Raw genomic sequence first — 21439 nt, forward strand, 5'->3', positions numbered from 1 at the left:
AAATCAGTGATTAATAAACATTATACTCTTAGAAATGAGAAAAAATCATATATCTACATTCTCTCAAAAGAAATCATCCTGCAGAAGGACAAAATCTAACAGTATTGTCATAGCCTCACTTAGCCAACTATGTAGAGAGTGTGATTATATTTTTCAAAATCAAATATATTTTCTGCCCCTAAATAATGAAATAACAGTAGACTACTTTACTTACCACTATTTTCATCCGCAGTTCCATCTAACTGAGGTATAGAAAGATTGGCTAGAAGCAAACTGTTATTACTCCATTCCATTTCTTCTTCTGAAGATGAATCATCTTCTTCTGTTGAGCTTCTATGGGTATTTCTGCACAGTGATCTAGAGAATATTAAGATTCACCAGTGAGTATGAGCATTAGAAAAAAGCACGTCAGACTCAATTTGCCTAATTTGATCCTATAATAGTAAAACTGAATAAACAGGATCTGAAAATTATAACTTAAAAAAGAAAAGCAGATTTACTTTGCTTTGGTATCATGCCCTACCAAAAGTTATTGTAAATAGACTCTATAATCCATTTCATGTGAGCTAGAAGACACCATCATTCCTGTATTCATAGGTCCACAATATCCTGGATTATCATATCTAATTATGTTCTTTCTTATATTTTCCCCCTCAGCTTATCATTAGATATACACATAACAGCTTGGGTGAGAACCCAGTAATTTCTAAAAAGGTGGCATCTTAGCATATTTTAAGAAGTCTATAAATACACAATAACTACATTAATTGGAAAAATTAAACAAAAATATAGGCAAAGGGGTATTCAGGTCAGGGCTGAAAGAGAAAATAAAAGGGATCAGAGACAGGATAGGAAGCAGTACAGGTGTTGAGTCAATCCCAGCAGTGGCTATAAAGTAGGGTTGCTGAGGAATGCAGATGGACTGTGAAACCCAGATGGATACTCTCCTTAAGTTTCATCTCATATTGATTTAAATTTTTCACTAGATCCTAGCTTGATACTTTCCCTTCTATCTGGATGGGCAAACTTACTTTCTATCCATACCTATTTTTTTCTTTCACTTGTCTTGAAAATTTGAAAATATTGCTTTATTATACATGGAACAGTTTTTCCATTAAGCCTTCCCCAAATCACAATTTGTCCTAAAATCACTCTTAAGAGATGAAAGAGTTATTAGAGGTCATCTAGTCTAGCTTTCTACCCAATGCGAAAATCTTATTTTTAACAGACCCTACAATCTCCACTTTTATATTCTCAGTATAAAGGGCTTGCTGTCTCACAGGGTAATCTTTTCTGTTATTAATGGCTCTAATTGTTAGTAATTTTCTTCCTATATTACACAAAAATCTTTCATTCCTGCCTTTGTCCTATGTAGCCATATGTAGCAGGTCTATGCCATGTTCCCCATGATAACCTTTAAAATATTTGAAGGCATTATCATTTGTCCCATAATTCCTCTTTAATTAGACCAAACATTATCTATTCTTTCTACTGTTCTTTAAAAGTGACAGTGTTAACAAATCCTTCTAGTTTTCTTCCTCTTCTTTCCCTTTCCTTTCCTTTTTCAGTATTCTTAAAATATGGTACTCAGGCAGAATATAATATTCAATATACAAGTATCAATAGAATTAAATGACTCCTCTTCTAGACAATATCCTTCTATTATTCAATCTCTCTTTAATATACATTTATAAAATGTTCAGGATTGTTTTTCCAAGGTTAACCCGGGGGTGGTTTTCACAGAATTGGTCCAGTCAATGAACACACAAGCATTAATTAATCATGGGATAAACCAGGCCTATTATTTTAAACATGCTGGCACCACTGGAAACAAGGAGATGGTGATTTTATAAGAATATTACATATTTGAATGTGTATCTACTTAAAATGGGCATGAAAGTATAAATAGCTAAACCAGGTATAATCTAAGAAACTGTAAAGAAATGCTAACAATAGGTTGAAGGTAAAAATCAAATGGACAATATCAAAACAAAACAATGAAAGAACAAGAAAAAGAAAAACAAATGGAAGTAAGAAAAATGCATCATAAAATGCCACATGATCAAATAAAAATATCAGTCAACAAATTTAGCTAAAATATAAAAGAAGCAATCCTATTTATTACAACAAGATTTAAATACATCAATAAATACTATAATTATTTTACTAATAAAATCCAGAATCTGTCAGAATAATAAATGTTAACCCAGGTACAGCTGGTAGACAATAATTAAATTCATTATTTTGGCAACCATACAACACTACAGATTTATTGTGTTCTTAATAAAGTAAAATTTATGACCTTCCCACAGAAACTGTTAAGCCCAGAATGAATCATAGGTCTATCTAGTCTATATTTGTGAAGCTGACTGATTGAACATAAAACCTATGACTTTACACTTTATTAGGCATCATCTTTTTAGTTTCAAGATATTTTCGAATCTATATTTTGTCATTCAATGAATTACCAATCTCCAATGTTTCTGACAATCTGAATTCAATCTAGCATGAAACTTGGCACAGAGCAGCATTTAAGTGGTTTTTGAATGCAAAATCATGCAAGTTCTCTGTGAACCCACCTAATCAGTCACTATTACCATGTATACTCCTTATCCACAAGGATGCTATGTAAGACGTTGTTAAATATCTGGCTGAAATTAAGACTCAATATGATTATTACATTTCTCTAAGTAACCATATTTAAAATGGATATAAAGGCAGTAGAGCACGACTTGAACCCATGAAGGGTCTTGATATTCTCTGCTTCTCTAAGTGCCCACAAAGTGTTTATTTAATAATCATAAGTATCACCCCTATTATAGGGGAGCAGAACTAGAAGCAAGCAGACCAGTTAAAAAGTGATTTCATAGTAGTCCAGATAAATAATAATGAAGGCTTAAACTAGATAGGCTTAACAACAAATAGAGGTGTAAAGGAGAGCAAATTAAATAAGACACTGAAGTTATAAACTTGCAGAAGTTGAAGGCAACGTGGTGTTATTACAGAAATAAGAACCAGACACAAGAACAAAAGCCATTTTATACCACTGTCTATTATCATTTAGGATTGCTTATGCTCCAGAAGATGTTGATGTGGTTGAGGCATTTCTGAACAGGATATTTCATAAAAAGATTTATAAAGTTTATACAGAAAAAAACTGACAAAAAAATTTATAGAATAGCTACAAGAAACTGTATGTCTTTCACCCCCCCCTTTGTTTTAACAGATTAGGAAATATCAGCAAAAGGAATTTTTATGACACTGTTGAGGGTCAAATCTATCAGGAAATAGAACATTGATTCTGTCTGGCTCATGTAAAATTAGGTCTTCAAAGGTCAAGGAGCTGAGTCTTTGACCGATTTAACACTGTGACAGCAAAGGGAACCCAGTATGTGAAACTAGGAAGGAAGTATGAAATAATATTTCACAGGTTTGGAATTTCCTACTCACAGAATAAAACTGGAATTCTTTGTAGGAGCATACTGTGAAAATATAGAAGAGAGGGTTCTGATATAAACTCAGATAACAGGAGATGGTATGAGAAAATTTATATCAGGTTATGTTGAGAAACTAGAGCTACATCACTTATATACTTATAATACTATATATGTATATATGTAATACATATGTGTGTAAATATGATATATAGGTTAATCTCATTCATCTTTCAAAAACAGACTTTAGAAGTTTTAGTACTGCCTACAGAAGTTTGAAGTAGAGGCACACTCAGTGTTTTAAGCTCAGAGGCCCAATTTTTTTCCACACACAGAGCATACAGCTCAGGGGCAGACTCAAACCAATCAAGCTCACAAGAAACTGATTTAGAAAAACACACTGCCAAGGACAGTGGCCAAGATGGCAGAGTAGAAGAATACTAAGCTCACCTCCTCTCACGAGCATATCAAAATCACAACTAACTGCAGAACAATCATTGATGAAAAAGATAGGAACCCACCAGAAAAGATCTTCTACAACTAAAGACATAAAGAAGGAACCACAGTGAGTTGCATATGAGGGGCAGACTTGCAGTATAATCAAATCCCACACCCCTTGGGTGGGGGACCCACAAACTGGAGAATAATTATATTAGAGAGGTTTGAGCCCCATGTCAGCTCCCCCAGCCTAGAGGTCTGGCTTGGATTGGTTTTGAAGGCCAGCAGGGCTTGATTGCAGAAACTCCGCAGGATTGGGGGAAACAGAGACTTCAGCCTTAAACAATGCACACAAAATCTCACACACACTGGGACCAAGAGCAAAAATAGTAATTTGATAGGAGCCTGGGCCAGACCTACCTGCTGGTCTGGGAGGGTCTCCTGGGGAAGCAGGGGGTAGCTGTGGCTCACCCTGGGACACAGGCACTGGTGGCAGACATATCGGGGAGCATTCATCTGTGTGAACTCTTCTGGAGGTTGACATCTTGGCACCAAGACCTAGGCCCACCCAATAGCCTTTCGGTTCCAGTGCTGGGACGCCTCAGGCTGAACAACAAACTGGGTGGGGACATAGCCCCATCCATCAGCAGACAGCATAAGGACTTCCTGAGCCCACAGCCACCTCTAGATAAGCCATTAAACACAGCCCTGCCCACCAGAGGGTCAAGATCCAGCTCCAACCACCAGTGGGCAGGCACTGGCCCCTCCCAACAGGAAGCCTGTACAAGCCTCCAGACCAGCCTCACACACCAGGAGGCAGACACCAGAAGCAAGAAAACTTCAAGCAAGATCAAGTCCGCAAATGCAGACTAGACACTACCCTGGGACCACCTGGACCTGGGCCCTTGAGTGATGAGAGGGGAGTGCACTGCTGGGATGCATACAACATCTCCTAAATGGGCCACTTCTCCAAAGTCGAGAAACGTAACTAACCTACCACATACATCAAAATACAAATGGCAATTTAGACAAAAGGAGAAGACAGAGGAATATGTTTCACATGAAGGAAAAAGATAAAACCCCAGAAGAAGAACTAAGTGACATGGAGATAGGCAATCCACCTGAGGAAGAGTTCAGAGTAATGATCATAAAGATGACCAAAGAACTCAGGAGAAGAATGGATGCAGATAATGAGAAATTAGAAGGTTTTAAAAAAGAATTAGAAAATATAAAGAGCAATCAAACAATTGAAGAATATAATAACTGAAAAGAAAAATACACAAGAAGGAATCAACAGTGGACTAAATGAGGAAGAAAAATGGATCACTGAACTGGAAGACAAAGTACTGGAAATCACTGCTGCTGAACAGAAAAAAAAAAGACATGAGGACAGTTTAAGAGACCTCTAGGACAACATCAAGAGCGCTAATTTTTGCATTATAGGGGTCCAGAAGGAGAAGACAGACAGCAAGAGCATGAGAGAATTTTGAAGAGAACAGGATTAACCCAAGGAGGAACACACTGAGACACACAGTAATCAAACTGACAAAAATTAAAGATAAAGAGAGAATATTAAAAACAACAAGGGAAAAGCAACAAATAACATACAAGGGTACTCCCATAAGGCTATCAGCTGATTTTTCAGCAGGAACTCTGCAGGCCAGAAGGAAGTGGCACAATATACTTAAAAGCGATGAAAGAGAAAAACCTACACCCAAGAATACTCTACCCAGCAAAGTTCCTTGATTTGATGGAGAAATCAAAAGCTGTATAGACAAGCAAAAGCCAGAAGAATTCAGCACCACCAAACCAACTTTACAACAAATGCTAAAGGAACTTCTCTAGGCAGAGAAGGCCACAACTGGAAAAAAGAAAATGACAAAATGGAAAAGCTCACTGGTAAAGGTAAACATACAATAAAGGTAGGAAATCATCCACACTCAAAGCTAGTAGGGAGGTTAAAAGACAAAAGTAGTAAAATCATCTGTAACCACAATAAGCAGTTAAGGTATACATGAAACAATTATATGTAAAATATAATATCAAAAATAGTAATCATGACAGGAGGAGAGTACAAATACAGAGTGTATCTAAAATGCATTTGAAATTAAGAGATCAGCAACTCAAAATAAGCATGTATGTATACAGACTGCTATACAAAAACCTCATGGTAACTACAAAACAAAAAAACTATAATATACACACAAAAAAGAAAAAGGAATCCAAACGTAACACTAAAGAGAGTCATCAAATCACAAGAGAACAAAAGAAAGGGGAAAAAAAGGCCTACAAAAACAAATCCAAAACAATTAACAAAATGGCAATCAGAACATATATATCAATGAATAACTTAAATGAAAGCGGACTAAATGCTCTAACCAAAGACACAGACTGGCTGAATGGATACAAAAACAGGACCTGTATATATGATGCCTACAAGAGACTTACTTCAGATCCAGAGACACATACAGACTGAAAGTGAGGGTATGGAAAAAGGTATTCCACACAAACGGAAATCAAAGGAAAGCCAGAGTCACAATACTTGTATCAGACAAAATAGACTTTAAAATAAAGATGTTATAAGAGACAAAGAAGGACACTACATAATGATCAAAGGATCAATCCAAGAAGATACAACAATTACCAATATATATGCACCCAACATAGGAGCACCTCAAAATATAAAGCAAATGTTAACAGGCATAAAAGGAGAAATTGACAGGAACAGAAATAATAGTGGGGGACTTTAACACCCCACTTTCATCAATGGACAGATCATCCAGACAGAAAACCAGTAAGGAAACACAGGCCTTAAATGACATATTAGACCAGATGGACTTAATTGATATATATAGGGCACTCCATCCAAAAGCAACAGAATACACATTCTTCTCAAGTGCACATAGAACATTTTCAAGGATATATCACATAATGGACCACAAAGCAAGCCTCGGTAAATCTGAGAAAACTGAAATCATATCCAGCATCTTTCCCAACCACAACACTATGAGGCTAGAAATCAACTACAAGAAAAAAACTGCAAAAACCACAAACATACAGAGGCAAAAAAATATGCTACTAAACAACTAATGAATCACTGAATAAGTCAAAGAGGAAATCAAAAAATATCTAGAGTCAAATGCAAATACTACGATCCAAAACTTATGGGATGCAGCAAAAGCAGTTCTAAGATAGAAGTTTATAACGATAACGATACAAGCTTACCCCAGGAAACAAGAAAAATCTCAAATAAACAACCAAATCTTCCACCTAAATTAACTAGAGAAAGAAGAACAAACAAAACCCAAAGTTAGTAGAGGGAAAGAAATCATAAGGATCAGAGCAGAAATAAAGGAAATAGAAACTAAAAAAACAAGAGAAAAGATCAATGAAACTAAGAAGCTGGTTCTTTGAGAAGATAAACAAAATCGATAAACCTTCAGCCAGACTCATCAAGAGAAAACGGGAGAGGGCCCAAGTCAATAAACTCACAAGTGAAAAAGGAGAAGGTACAACTGACACCACAGAAATACAAAGGATCAGAAGAGACTACAAGAAACCACACGCCAATAAAATGGACAACTGAAAAGAAATGGAAAGACTTCCCTGGTGGTCCAGTGGCTGGGACTCCACACTCCCAACGCAGGGAGCCCAGGTTCAATCCCTGGTCATGGAACTAGATCCCGCATGCAGCAACTAAGACTTGACACAGCTAAATAAATAAATAAATAATTTTAAAAAAAGAAATGGAAACAGAAAATATGAGCAGACCAATTACCAGTATTGAAATTGAGTCAGTAATTTAAAAACTCCCAAGAAACAGAAGTCCAGGACCAGATGGCTTCACTGGTGAATTCTACCTAATATTTAGAGAAGAGTTAACACCCACCCTTCTGAAACTACTCCAAAAAACTGCAGAGGAAGGAATGCTTTCACACTTGTTCTATGAGGCCACCATCCCCGATACAAAAACCAGACTAAGATATCACATAAAAAGAAAACTACAGGGCTTCCCTGGTGGCACAGTGATTGAGAGTCCGCCTGCCGATGCAGGGGACACGGGTTCATGCCCCGGTCTGGGAAGATCCTACATGCCAGAGCGGCTAGGCCCGTGAGCCATGGCCGCTGGGCCTGCGTGTCTGGAGCCTGTGCTCCACAACGGGAGGCCCGTGTACCGCAAAAAGAAAAAAAAAAAGAAAGAAAGAAAATTACGGGCCAATATTACTGATGAACATAGGTGCAAAAATCCTCAATAAAATACTTGCAAGCTGACTCCAACAATACATTAAATACCATACACCATGATCAAGTGGGATTTACCCCAGGGATGCAAGGATTTTTCAATATACGCAAATCAATCAATGTAATACACCACATTAACCAACTGCAGAATAAAAATCATATGATCATCTCAATAGATGCAGAAAAAGCTTTTGATAAAATTCAACATCCATTTATGATAAAAACTCTCCAGAAAGTTGGCATAGAGGGAACACACCTCAACAAAATAAAGGCCATATATAACAAACCCACACCTAACATCATACTAAATGGTTAAAAGCTGAAAGCACTTCCTCTAAGATCAGGAAGAAGACAAGGATACTCACTCTTGCCACTTTCATTCAACATAGTTTTGGAAGTCCCAGCACAGCAATCAGAGAAGAAAAAGAAAAAAAGGGATTCAAATTGGAAAAGAAGTAAAACTGTCACTGTTTGCAGATGACATGATGCTATACATAGAAAATCCAAAAGATGCCACCAAAAAACTACTAGAGCTCAACTATGAATTTGGTAAAGTTGCAGGATACAAAATACCAGAAATCTGTTGCATTTCTATATGCTTACAATGAAAGATCAGAAAGAGAGGAATTCCCTGGTGGTGCAGTGGTTAAGAATCTGCCTGCCAATGCAAGGGACACGGGTTTGATCCCTGGTCTGGGAAGATCCACATGCTGCAGAGCAACTAAGCTCATGCACCACAACTACTAAGCCTGTGCTCTGGAGCCTGTGAGCCACAACTACTGAAGCCCACATGCCTAGAGTCTGTGCTGCACAACAAGAGAAGCCACCGCAATGAGAAGCCTGCGCACTGCAACAAAGAGTAGACCCTGCTTGCCACAACTAGAGAAAGCCCACTCACAGCAACGAAGACCCAAAAATAAATAAATAAATTTATATATTAAAAAAAAAAGATCAGAAAAAGAAATTAAAGAAACAACCCCATTTACCAGCACAGCAAAAAGAATAAAATACCTAGGAATAAACCTACCTAAGGAGGCAAAAGACCTGTACTCCAAAAAATATGATGCTGATGAAAGAAATTGAAGATGACACAAACAGCTGGAAAAATACACTGTGTTCTTGGATTGACAGAACCAATGTTGTTAAAAATGACCATACTACCCAAAGCAATCTACAGATTTAATACAATCCCTACCAAATTACCAATAACATTTTTCACAGAACTGGAACAAAAAATTTTTAAATTTGTATGGAAACACAAAGGACCCCAAATAGCCAAACAATCTTGAGAAGGAAGAACAGAGCTGGAGGAATCAGGCTCCCTGACTTCAGAGTATACTACAAAACTACAGTAATCAAGACAGTATGGTACTGGAACAAAAACACACACACAGATCAAGAGAACTGGACAGAAAGTCCAGAAATAAACTCATGCACTTAAGGTCAATTAATCTACAACATAGGAGGCAAGAATATACAACAGAGGGCTTCCCTGGTGGCGCAGTGGTTCAGAGTCCGCCTGCCGATGCAGGGGACACGGGTTCGTGCCCCAGTCCGGGAAGATCCCACATGCTGTGGAGCAGCTGGGCCCATGAGCCATGGCCGCTGAGCCTGCGCGTCCAGAGACTGCTCCGCTATGGGAGAGGCCACAACAGTGAGAGGCCCGCGTACCGCAAAAAAAAAAAAAAAAAAAAAAAAGAATATACAACAGAGAAAAAGACAGTCTCTTCAACAAGTGGTGCTGGGAAAACTGGACAGCTACATGCAAAAGAATGAAATTAGAACATTCTCTACACCATTTACAAAAATAAACTCAAAATGGATCAAAGACCTGAATGTGAGACTGGATACTATAAAACTCCTAGAGGAAAACACAGACAGCACAGTCTTTGACATAAATTGCAGCAAAATTTTTTTGGATCCATCTCCTAGAGTAATGGAAATAAAAACAAAAATAAACAAATGGGACCTAACTAAACTTAAAAGCTTTTGCACAGCAAAGGAAACCACAAACAAAATGAAAAGACCACCTACGGAATGGGAGAAAATATCTGCAAATGATGTGACCAAAAAGGGCTAATTTCCAAAATATACAAACAGCTCACGCAGCTTAATATATTAAAAAAAAAACAAAACAGGGCTTCCCTGGTGGTGCGGGGGGTTAAGAGTCTGCCGGCCAATGCAGGGGACACAGGTTCGAGCCCTGGTTCAAGAACATCCCACATGCCATGGAGCAACTAAGCCCACACCACAACTACTGAGCCTGCATTCTAGAGCCCGTGAGCTACAACTACTGAAGACTGCGCGTCTAGAGCCCGTGCTCTGCAACAAGAAAAGCCACCACAATGAGAAGCCTACGCACCAAAACAAACAGTAGCCCTCACTCACCGCAACTAGAGAAAGCCCACGTGCAGCAACGAGGACCCAACACAGCCATAAATAAATAAATTTAAAATAAAATAAAAGGAATAAACATTTTAAAAGAAATTTAAAAAACCAAACAATCCAATCAAACAATCGGCAGAAGACCTAAACAGACATTTCTCCAAAGAAGACATACAGATGGCCAACAGGCACATGAAAAGATGCTCAATATCACTAATTGCTAGAGAAATCCAAATCGAAACTACAATGAGGTATCACTTCACAGCAGTCAGAACTTCCATCATTAAAAAGTCTGCAGGGTTTCCCTGGTGGCGCAGTGGTTGAGGGTCCACCTGCCGAAGCAGGGGACACGGGTTCGTGCCCTGGTCCGGGAGGATCCCACATGCTGCGGAGCGGCTGCGCCCGTGAGCCATGGCCGCTGAGCCTGCGCGTCCGGAGCCTGTGCTCTGTAACAGGAGAGGCCGCAACACTGAGAGGCCCACGTACCGCAAAAGAAAAAAAAAAAGTCTGTGAATAACAAATGCTGAAGAGGGTGTGGAGAAAAAGGAACCCTCCTACACTGTTGGTAGGAATGTAGATTGGTGCAGTCACTATGGAGAACAGTATGGAGGTGGTTTAAAATACTAAAAATAGAGCTACAATATGATTCTGCAATCCCACTCCTGGACATATATCTGGAGAAAACTCTACTTCAAAAAGATACATGCACCCCAATGTTCACAGCAGCACTATTCAGAATAGCCAAGACACTGAAGCCACCTAAGTGTCAATCGACAGATGAATGGAGAAAGAAGATGTGGGATATATATATATATACACACACACGTGTATACATATATATGAATATTACTCAGCCATAAAAAAGAATGAAATAATGCCATCTGCAGCAGCATGGATGGACTAAGTCAGACAGAGAAAGACAAATATCATATAATATCACTTATATGTGGAATCTAAAATATGATACAAATGGGGACTTCCCTGGTGGTCCAGTGGGTAAGACGCCACACTCCAAATGCAGGGGGCCCAGGTTTGATCCCTGGTCAGGGAGCTAGATCCTGCATGCCATAACTAAGAACTCTGCATGCCACAACTAAGACCCCGCATGCTGCAACTAAAGATCCTGCATGCCACAACGAAGATCCTGCGTGCTGCAACTAACACCCAGCACAGCCAAAATAAATAAATAAGTATTTTTAAAAATATGATACGAATGAATTTATTTACAAAACAGAAAGACTCACAGACATAGAAAACAAACTTATGGTTACCGAAGGGGACAGTGGGGGGGAGGGAAGATAAATTAGGAATTTCGGATTAACATATATGCACTACTTTATGTAAAATAGATAAACAATAAGGGCCTACTGTATAGCACAGGGAACTATATTCAATATCTTATAATAATCTATAATGGAAAACAATCTGAAAAGAATACATATATAAAAAACTGAATCACTCTGCTATACACCTGAAACTAACACATTGTAAATTAACTATACTTTAAAAAAAAAGTTAAAATATAAAAAGAAGGAAAGAAAAAAAAGAACAAAAAGAAAACCACACTGCCATCTTACTCATTTTCTTTGAGAAATGGAACAGAGTATCAATTACTGCTTCTGACATTCATTCATTCATTAATATTTAACTCCTTGGGGCTTCCCCGGTGGCACAGTGGTTGACATTCATTCATTCATTAATATTTAATTCCTTGGGGCTTCCCCAGTGGCGCAGTGGTTGAGAGTCCGCCTGCCAATGCAGGGGACACAGGTTCGTGCCCTGGTCCGGGAAGATCCCACATGCCGCAGAGTGGCTAGGCCCGTTAGCCATGGCCGCTGAGGCTGCGCGTCTGGAGCCTGTGCTCCGCAACGGGAGAGGCCACAGCAGGGAGAGGCCCGCATACCGCAAAAAATAAAAAAAAAAATTTAACTCCTTCTATCTAATCAGACCTAGAAGCGATTCCTTGTCTTCAAGCTGACTCTATATTTGTTGCTCTGACCCATAAGAGTTTAAGTCTCAAAAGGCATTCCTTTTTCCTCAAGTTCTGAGATAAGGAGGCATTTCTATTTTGCCCCATTTATGACCCACATATTACTACTGTATATATAGACAGATGATTTCTAAGTTAGGTTTATGAGGAGAGCACAAATTGGAGCAAGGTAATGAAAAGACACAAACTTTGTTATAAGACAAATAAGTACTAGGGATATAATGTACAACACGGTGACTACAGTTACCACTGCTGTATGATACCTATGTACGTATGTATATATATGCTGTATGTATGATATATATGAAAGTTCTCATTACAAGGAGACAAAAATTTTCCCCATTTCTTTTTATCGTAATTATATGAGATGATGGATGTTAACTAAACCTGTTGTAGTAATTATTTCATAATATATGCAAATCAAACTATTATGCTGTACATTAAAAATTCATACTGTTGTGTATATCAATTATATCTTGTTAATAATAGAAAAAAATAAAGTTAGGTTTAATCTTTTTAAATGTACTGAAATTTTATTTTGCTTGGAATATAAAGTTTACACACTATTTAAAATAGATTTCAAAGAAGTCAATTTAGTTTATTAGGTATTTTTTATTATGAGTAATAGTAAGAAATAATTTCTGATTAAAGAGCAATGATAATGACCAAAGGAAGTTATTAAAGCAACTGAAATAACTAAAAAGTTACCTCTTTTTGGCACAATGTTCTTCAATATTGCTGTCCCATCTCTGAGACATTACTAAACTAAGTTCCATTTCTTCTTTTTCAATCTGTGGTTCATTTTCTTCATCATCACTATTTTGAGGATTTTTACTGTTTCCAAAGGAACGACATGATGATGGCATCCTATTTCTTCCCCCCTGATATCCGTCATTTTCCAAACCAGCAAGAAGATGTACCAGAGCCTCATCAGGACTACTGTCCACTATAAAACAAGTGAAGCATCACCAACAAACAACTTAAATTTTCTAAATAATTCAATAATTCAGATCAATTATATATAAAACAAGAACCACAGATGCTGGCACATGCTGAAAGGATACAGCTGGTACAAAGATTTATGTATTGATGTAGTTCTTCCATTAAAGTGTAATCTTTGGACCACCTGCATTACAAATGATTTTGTGTCCTTAAAAAGAAAATTCCCAGACACCATCTCACACCTACTGAATTAGAATTTCTGAGGTAGGGCCCAGGAATTTGCATGTTAACAAGCTGCTCAATCTTTTACTGCACAAGCAAGGTTGAGGAGCACTAAACCAAATATAATCACAAGTGATCAAACTAAATATAAAATATATAATAAATATATGAATTAATGCTAAGGAAGTGCCTTAAAAATGATAATGTGAACACCTTATCCCTCTCTTAAGCTGTATTTAGCTCACAGGACAGTCAAACAAAACCTGTAGTTGCAAAACACAAGAGAGCTTTAAAAGTGATTAATAACATTACTTAAAAACCTTGAAGACCACCACTGAAATATCACCATCATATGCACTAGGGTTGCTAAAATCAAAGACAGATAATAACAAGTGTTGACAAGGATGTGAAGAAATTGGAGCCCTCATACACTGCTGGTCGAATTGTACAATGGTGCAGTTGCTTTGGGGAAAAAAAGTTTGGCAGTTCCTCAAAATGTTAAACACAGAGTTACCAGAGGACCCAGTAATTCCATTCCTAGGTATGTATCCAAGAGAAGTGAAAACATATGTCCACATGAAAACCTATACATGAATAATCACAGCTGCATTACCCCAATGGCCAAAAAAGTGGAAACAACCCAAATATCCATCAACTGAAAGACAGAAAAATGAAATATGGTATATATCCATATGGTGCAACATTATTCAATAGTAAAAAGGAATGCAATACTGATATATACCTCAACATGAATGAATCTTGAAAACATTATGCTAAGTGAAAGAATACAGAAACAAAAGGTTATATAATTCTGTTTATATGAAATGATGAAAATAGGTAAATCAGCAAAAGAGAAAATAGATTAGAGGTTGCCAGAGGCTGAGAGGAAGGAAAAATGGGAAGTGACTACAAACGGGTATTGGGTTTCTTTTTAGGGTGATAAAAATGTTCTGGAAAAAAAAAAAAAAGTCCTGGAATTAGATAGTGGAAATGGTTGCAAAAATACTTGAAATGCTAAAAACCACTGAACTGTACATGTTAGAAGGTGAGTTTTACAATATGTGAATTATATCCCAATGAAAGCTATTATTTTAAAAAAAAAAGATCATGAAGATGGAGGTTTGTTCTAATCTAGTACACAACCTTTTTCTCTGTAAAATGAGATAATATATTCCCCATTTACTAAACTACTAAGTTTCAGGTTTTCTTTGTTGACATTAAACAAACTGGTTCAATCATGCTACCAACTGTAAGGCTACCAACTGTAAGGCAAAATTGAAGATATTTGCTTATAAGAGCCATTTTGGCAAAAATCCATTTCTTAAACCTAGAATTGTAGTTAATTTTTCCTGCCTCATACTTTAAAAATGGTTAATATTGGCAAATGATTTATAGATATTTGACTCTCAGATCTCTAACACTGAGACTGCATTTTTTGTAACCTTATGCAAGGTGGAATTATATCAGCTGGTGATACATTATATTTGCCTAATATAACGAAATAAGGATATGTCTCTCCTTCTCTTTTTCAATTTCTTTCTTTGTTTTTTTATAACTAAAATATAATTTAGGTATATACATATTTATTTACTTAGAGAAATAAAACATTTTAGATTATAAACTTCAAATTAATTTTTAAATGTGGTCTTTGGATCACTTCTTTCTACATATGTCATGTCATTCATTTAAAAAAGAAAAAAGCTACCTACCTCCATAGAAAATGTTCTTGAAATATGACTGTGTACAATAATTTTGGTACTGTCCCTAGTCATTCAATTAATCTTCCACTCAAATGAAAATGTAAATAACAGAGAGAGGACACTGTAGAGAGGTAGGATAACATTTGATGCTATACCTCATTTGATACAGTAAGAATGGAAAAACAGAAAGTGAGCAAGAAACATAAAATCACTATACCAAGCAAAGCAAGAGGCATGAAGTTCAATGATATCTCACTTTTTGCAATGAAAATCTAAATAAATTCCTGAAAAATGTCAGCAATTTAGACTAAATTATTGAAATGAAATCTAGCAAATGATTTACCATATTAATGAAAATGTATTTATGGAGATGCAAAGATACTCAGAAATAACTGTCATGTTCTACATGCTAGTCAAAAATTAACAGCTCGAAAGGAATTGTCCAGGGAAATTCCTAATACTTACCAAGAAAGAATCAATTATGGCATTTTATTAATGTTCTTAACTTTGGGGAATTTTAATTCAAAATAAGCATATTTCCCCTTAAAGCAATATGGTTCTCTTCCAAACAAAGTCAAGTTAAAAAAAAAAAAAGAATTATTTTCTTTCACAACTATTTTTCAGAAAAAGCTGTGTAGAAAACAAAAAAGAAGCTACTACATCTCGCAATGCAAGATTTCATTTTTATACTGAGTAAGAATTTATCAAACATGCAATATTAACCTCTTCAAATCAAAGAAAAACATACCGCCTGACATACGCACTTTTGTTGATATAAGACACTGAAAATTTATGGCACACTTTTACTTACAGAAAGCTGGTGACTCACTCAGTCTTTGGGTCAAAGGCTGAAAAGTCTGACTGTTTTCCATGAGGTTCAAAATTGCTTCTTCATTAATAAGAGCTTCCTCCACTTTGCGTCTAATATGACCTTAAGAGGACAAAGAATACAAAAACATTAAAGTAAATGACCTAAATCTGAAATTTACTGTTTAGAATTTGTGTAAATTAGGAAACATTACAATGTAAACCTATTTAAAATTTTGAAGTGTTGCTGACATATGCTAAATAAAACCATAATAAAACTTAATGAAAGCCACAGGAATATCTAACCAGCCACACAGAGTAATTAAAAAAAAAAAAAAAAAAAACCCTGAAACTGTGAATCACTAAATATTTACAATCTCTTTAGCCTCTAAATCCTACCTAGTATGTACAGACAGTTATATTACTCTGATAAAAATCAATGTACATTAAAATTTGTAAAACGAGTTCTTAGAGGGAAGTTCATAGTGATACAGGCCTTCTTTAAGAAAAAAGAAAAACTCAAATAAACAATCTAACACATCACCTAGAAGAATTAGAAAAAGAAGAACAAACAAAACCTAAAGTCAGCAGAAGGAAGGAGATAATAAAGATCAGAGAGGAAATAAATAAAACAGAGATTTAAAAAAATAGAAAAAAATAAATAAAACCAATAGTTGATTCTTTGAAAGCATAAACAAAACTGACAAACCTCTGGCCAGGCTTAGCAAGAAAAAAGAGAGAAGACCCAAATAAACAAAATAAGAAATCAAAGAGGAGAAATCACAACTGATACTGCAGAAATACAAAAAACCATAAGACAACACTATGAACAATTACACAACCTAGAAGAAATGGACAACCTTCTAGAAACATACAGCCCTGCAAAACTGAAACAAGAAGAAATAGATAAATTGAACAGATCATCTGATCACTAGAAGTGAAACAGAATCTGTAATAAAAAAAACTCTCTGCAAACAAAAGTCCAGAACCAGATGTTTCACAGGTGAATTCTACCAAACACACAAAGAAGAACTTATACCAATCGTTCTCAAACTCTTCCAAAAGATTTAAGAGGAAGGAATACTCCCAAAGACATTCTATGAAGCCACCATCACCCTGATACCAGAGGTATCAAAGACAGACAAAGACAGTACCCAATAAAGAAAATTACAGGCCAATATCTTTGATGAATATGGATGCAAAAATTCTCAATAAAATATTAGCAAACTGCATCCAACAACACGTAAAAAAGATCATACACCATGACCAAGTTGGATTCATCCCAAGGTCAAAAGGATGGTTCGACATATGCAAATCAATCAATGTGATATACCACATCAACAAAAGAAAAGACAAAACAACATAATCATCTCAATAGATGCAGAAAAAGTATCTGATAAAATTCAACATCCATTCATGATAAAAACCCTTACAAAAGTGGGTATAGAGGGAACATACCTCAACACAACAAAAGCTATTTATGACAAACCTACAGCCAATATAACACTCAATGATGAAAATCTGAAAGCCTTCCTGCTAAAATCTGGAACAAGACAAGGATGCCCACTCTCAACATTTCTATTCAACATAGTATTGGAAGCCCTAGCAACAGCAATCATAAAAGAAAAAGAAATAAAAGGTATTCAAATTGGTAGGGAAGAGGTAAAATTGTCATTATATGCAGATGACATGATAGTATATATAAAAAACCCTAAAGACTCCACACAAAAACTACTAGAACTGATAAATGAATACAAGGTAGCAGGATACAAGATTAACATACAGAAATTGGTTGCATTTCTTTACACTAACAATGAAATACCGGAAAGGGAATGTAAACAAACAATCCCTTTTAAAATCACATCAAAAAAAATTAAAATACTTAGGAATAAGCCTCACCAAGGAGGTGAAAGACTTATATGCTGAGAACTATTGATACAAAACATTAATAGAGGAAACTGAAGATGACTCAAAGAAATGGAAAGATATCCCATGCTCCTGGATTGGAAAAATTAATATTGTTAAAATGGCTATACTACCCAAAGCAATATACAGATTTAAGGCAATACCCATCAAAATACCCATGACAATAAATATTCTTAAAATTTATATGTAATCATAAGAGACCCAGAATTGCCAAAACAATCCTGAGGAAAAAGAACAAAGCAGGAGGCATAACCCTTCCAGACTTCTGACAATACTACAAAACTACAGTAATCAAAACAGCATAGTATTGGCACAAAAACAGACACATAGATCAATGGAACAGAATAGAGAGCCCAGAAATAAACCCACACATGTACTGACAATTAATCTTCAACAAAGGAGGCAAGAATATACAATGGGGAAAAGACAGTCTCTTCAGCAAGTGGTGTTGGGAAAGTTGGATAGCTGCATGTAAATCAATGAAACTAGAACACACCCTCATACCATGCACAAAAATAAACTCAAAATGGCTTAAAGACTTAAATATAAGACATCATAAAACTCCTAGAAGAGAACATAGGTAAAACATTCTGACATAAACTGTACCAATGTTTTAGTAGGACAGCCTCCCAAGGCAACAGAAATAAAAACAAAAATAAACAAATGAGTCCTAATCAAATGTATAAGCTTTTGCACAGCAAAGGAAACTGTAAACAAACCCACAGAATGGGAGAAAATATTTGCAAATCATGCGACCAACAAGGGCTTAATTTCCAAAATATATAAACAGCTCCTACAATTCAATAACAAAAAAACAAAAATCCCAATTGAAAAATGGGCAGAAGACCTAAACAGACATTTCTCCAAAGAATACATATAGATGGCCATTAGGCACATGAAAGATGCTCATCATTGCTAATTATTAGAGAAATGCAAATCAAAACTACAATGAGGTATAACCTCACACCAGTGAGAATGGCCGTCATTAAAGAGACTACAAATAACAAATGCTGGAGAGGGTGCATAGAAAAGGGAACCCTCCTACACTGTTGGTGGGAATGTAAGTTGGTACAGCCACTATAGAGAACAGTGTGAAGGTCCTCAAAAAACTAAAAACAGAGTTGCCCTATGATCCAGCAATGCCATTCTTGGGCATACACCCAGACAAAACTATAATTCAAAAAGATACATGCACCCCTATGTTCATAGAAGCACTATTCACAACAGACAAGACATGGAAACAACCTAAATATCCACTGATAGATGAATGGATAAAGAAGATGTGGTACATTTATACAATGGAATATTACTCAGCCATTAAAAAGAATGAAATAAGGCCATTTTCAGCAACATGGATGGACATAGAGATTACCATACTGAGCAAAGTCAGAAAGAGAAAGACAAATACCATATGTTATCACTTATATGTGGAATCTAAAATATGACACACATGAACTTCTCTACGAAACAGAAACAGACTCACAGAGACTTGTGGTTGCCAAAGGGGAGGGGAGTGGAGAGGGGAAGAACTGAGAGTTTGGGATTAGCAGATGCAAACTATTATATATAGGACAGATAAACAACAAGGTCCAACTATATGGCACAGGGAACTATATTCAATATCCTGTAATAAAACAAAATGGAAAAGAATATGAAAAAAAAATATATATATATATATATATGTATAATGGAGTCATTTTGCTGTACAGCAGAAATTGAACACAACAGTGAATCACGATACTTCAAAAAAAATTTTTTTCAATATAAAAATTTTACCACTTACAAAAAATAAAATAAAATTTATAAAACGAACAGAAAAGACAAGTCCGATTTGAATAATAAAATTCTCTATAGTTTAAAATTTTCAAATAATTCATTTTACATTAACTTTATATTTCTCCATATCTTTTAATTCATGATTTTAAAATGTAAGTCTTTTGCCATGTGATTTTTATAGAAGGTCTAATGTACAGAGGGATTAAATAAGTTTTAGAAGATAAAATGAATCTCATAATCTAACCAAAGGGAGAGGGAGAATAAAAAGCACAAAATAGTAGGGGAAGAGAAGACTACATAGGACTTCCCTGGTGGCGCAGTGGTGAAGAATCCGCCTGCCAATGCAGAGGACATGGGTTTGAGCCCTGGTCTGGGAAGATCCCACATGCCGCGGAACAACTAAGCCCATGTGCCACAACTACTGAGCTGTGCTCTAGAACCCACAAGCCACAACTACTGAGCCCACGTGCCACAACTACTGAAGCCCGCGCGCCTAGAGCCCGTGCCCCACAATAAGAGAAGCCACCGCAATAAGAAGCCCGTGCACTGCAACAAAGAGTAGCCCCCACTTGACACAACTAGAGAAAGCCCGCGTGCAGCAACAAAGACCCAATGCAGCTAAAAATTAATTAATTTAAAAAACCCAATAATCTTAAAAAAAAAGACTATATAGCAAAATATGGCAAGCAGTTATAAGAAAGCTAATTGGAAACAGTTCTATTTTTCTGCTTCTGATATTCAGACTTAAAACTAAGTGTTTTTCAAGTTTTTAAAAGAGAGTTAGAAGCTTCAGGAAGAAATATTTTTAACACATCCTAGAAATATTTTAACACACACAGCTAGCCTAATAGTGTTTAGTCAAAATGAAAGAACAAAAAAAGCACAGAAAATAGGTCATCCCAAAACAACAAAAAAAATGAGATGAGTGAAAACAAAAGCTGGTTCTCAAACTAATAACAAAATAGATAAGATTGGCAAGAATGATCACAACAAAATAGAGAGAAGGCATAAACAATGTCAGAAATACAAGCGGAAGTGCCAAAGGTAAAAGAGGCACGTTCAAGTAATACTATGAACAACTTTATACCACAAATATGGAAAAATCAGATTAAATGAATAATTTCTTAGGAAAAATATGATATAAACTCTGATTCAAACAGAATCAGAAAACGTGAGTAGACCTGTAACAATTAAGGAAGTTGAATTAATAGCTTAAAATCCACTCCCTTTACTTCCCCCCCCCCACCCCTGCCACATAAAATCAACCCACAAAAATCTATATAAGTCTGGATGGTTTTACAGATGAGATCTATCAAACCTCTAAGATATAGATTATATCTAATAAAAATTCTTGAAAGGAGAGTTGCAAAATATGAAAAGCTCCACAATGCATTTAATGGGGGCAAAGTATGGATCTTTCTCAATTACTGAAAAAAAAAAAAAAGTTAAAATTCTAAACAAAATATTACCAAAGTAGATATAGCAACATTTAAAAAAACACACTACATTATGACAATGAAGGATTTATTTCAGGAGTGCAGGGATAGTTTAACATTAGATACATTAACATTATTAAC

The 21439-nt window shown here is 36.1% G+C and overlaps 1 protein-coding gene across 1 annotated transcript in view; it reads right to left on the bottom strand.

Annotated features, from left to right (window-relative positions):
* The window catches only part of REV3L (REV3 like, DNA directed polymerase zeta catalytic subunit), a gene marked incomplete at its 5' end in the record, with an annotated part of 186822 nt that overhangs the window by 82580 nt on the left and 82803 nt on the right, over positions 1-21439 (bottom strand). Inside the window, 3 exons of the mRNA XM_079716335.1 lie at positions 215-357; positions 13198-13435; positions 16165-16284. Of these exons, the coding sequence (XP_079572461.1) occupies positions 215-357; positions 13198-13435; positions 16165-16284 (501 nt within the window). The remainder of the gene's footprint in view (positions 1-214; positions 358-13197; positions 13436-16164; positions 16285-21439) is intronic.

The sequence above is a fragment of the Hyperoodon ampullatus genome, assembly GCF_949752795.1.
Source record: "Hyperoodon ampullatus genome assembly, chromosome: 12".
Lineage (NCBI taxonomy): Eukaryota > Metazoa > Chordata > Mammalia > Artiodactyla > Ziphiidae > Hyperoodon > Hyperoodon ampullatus.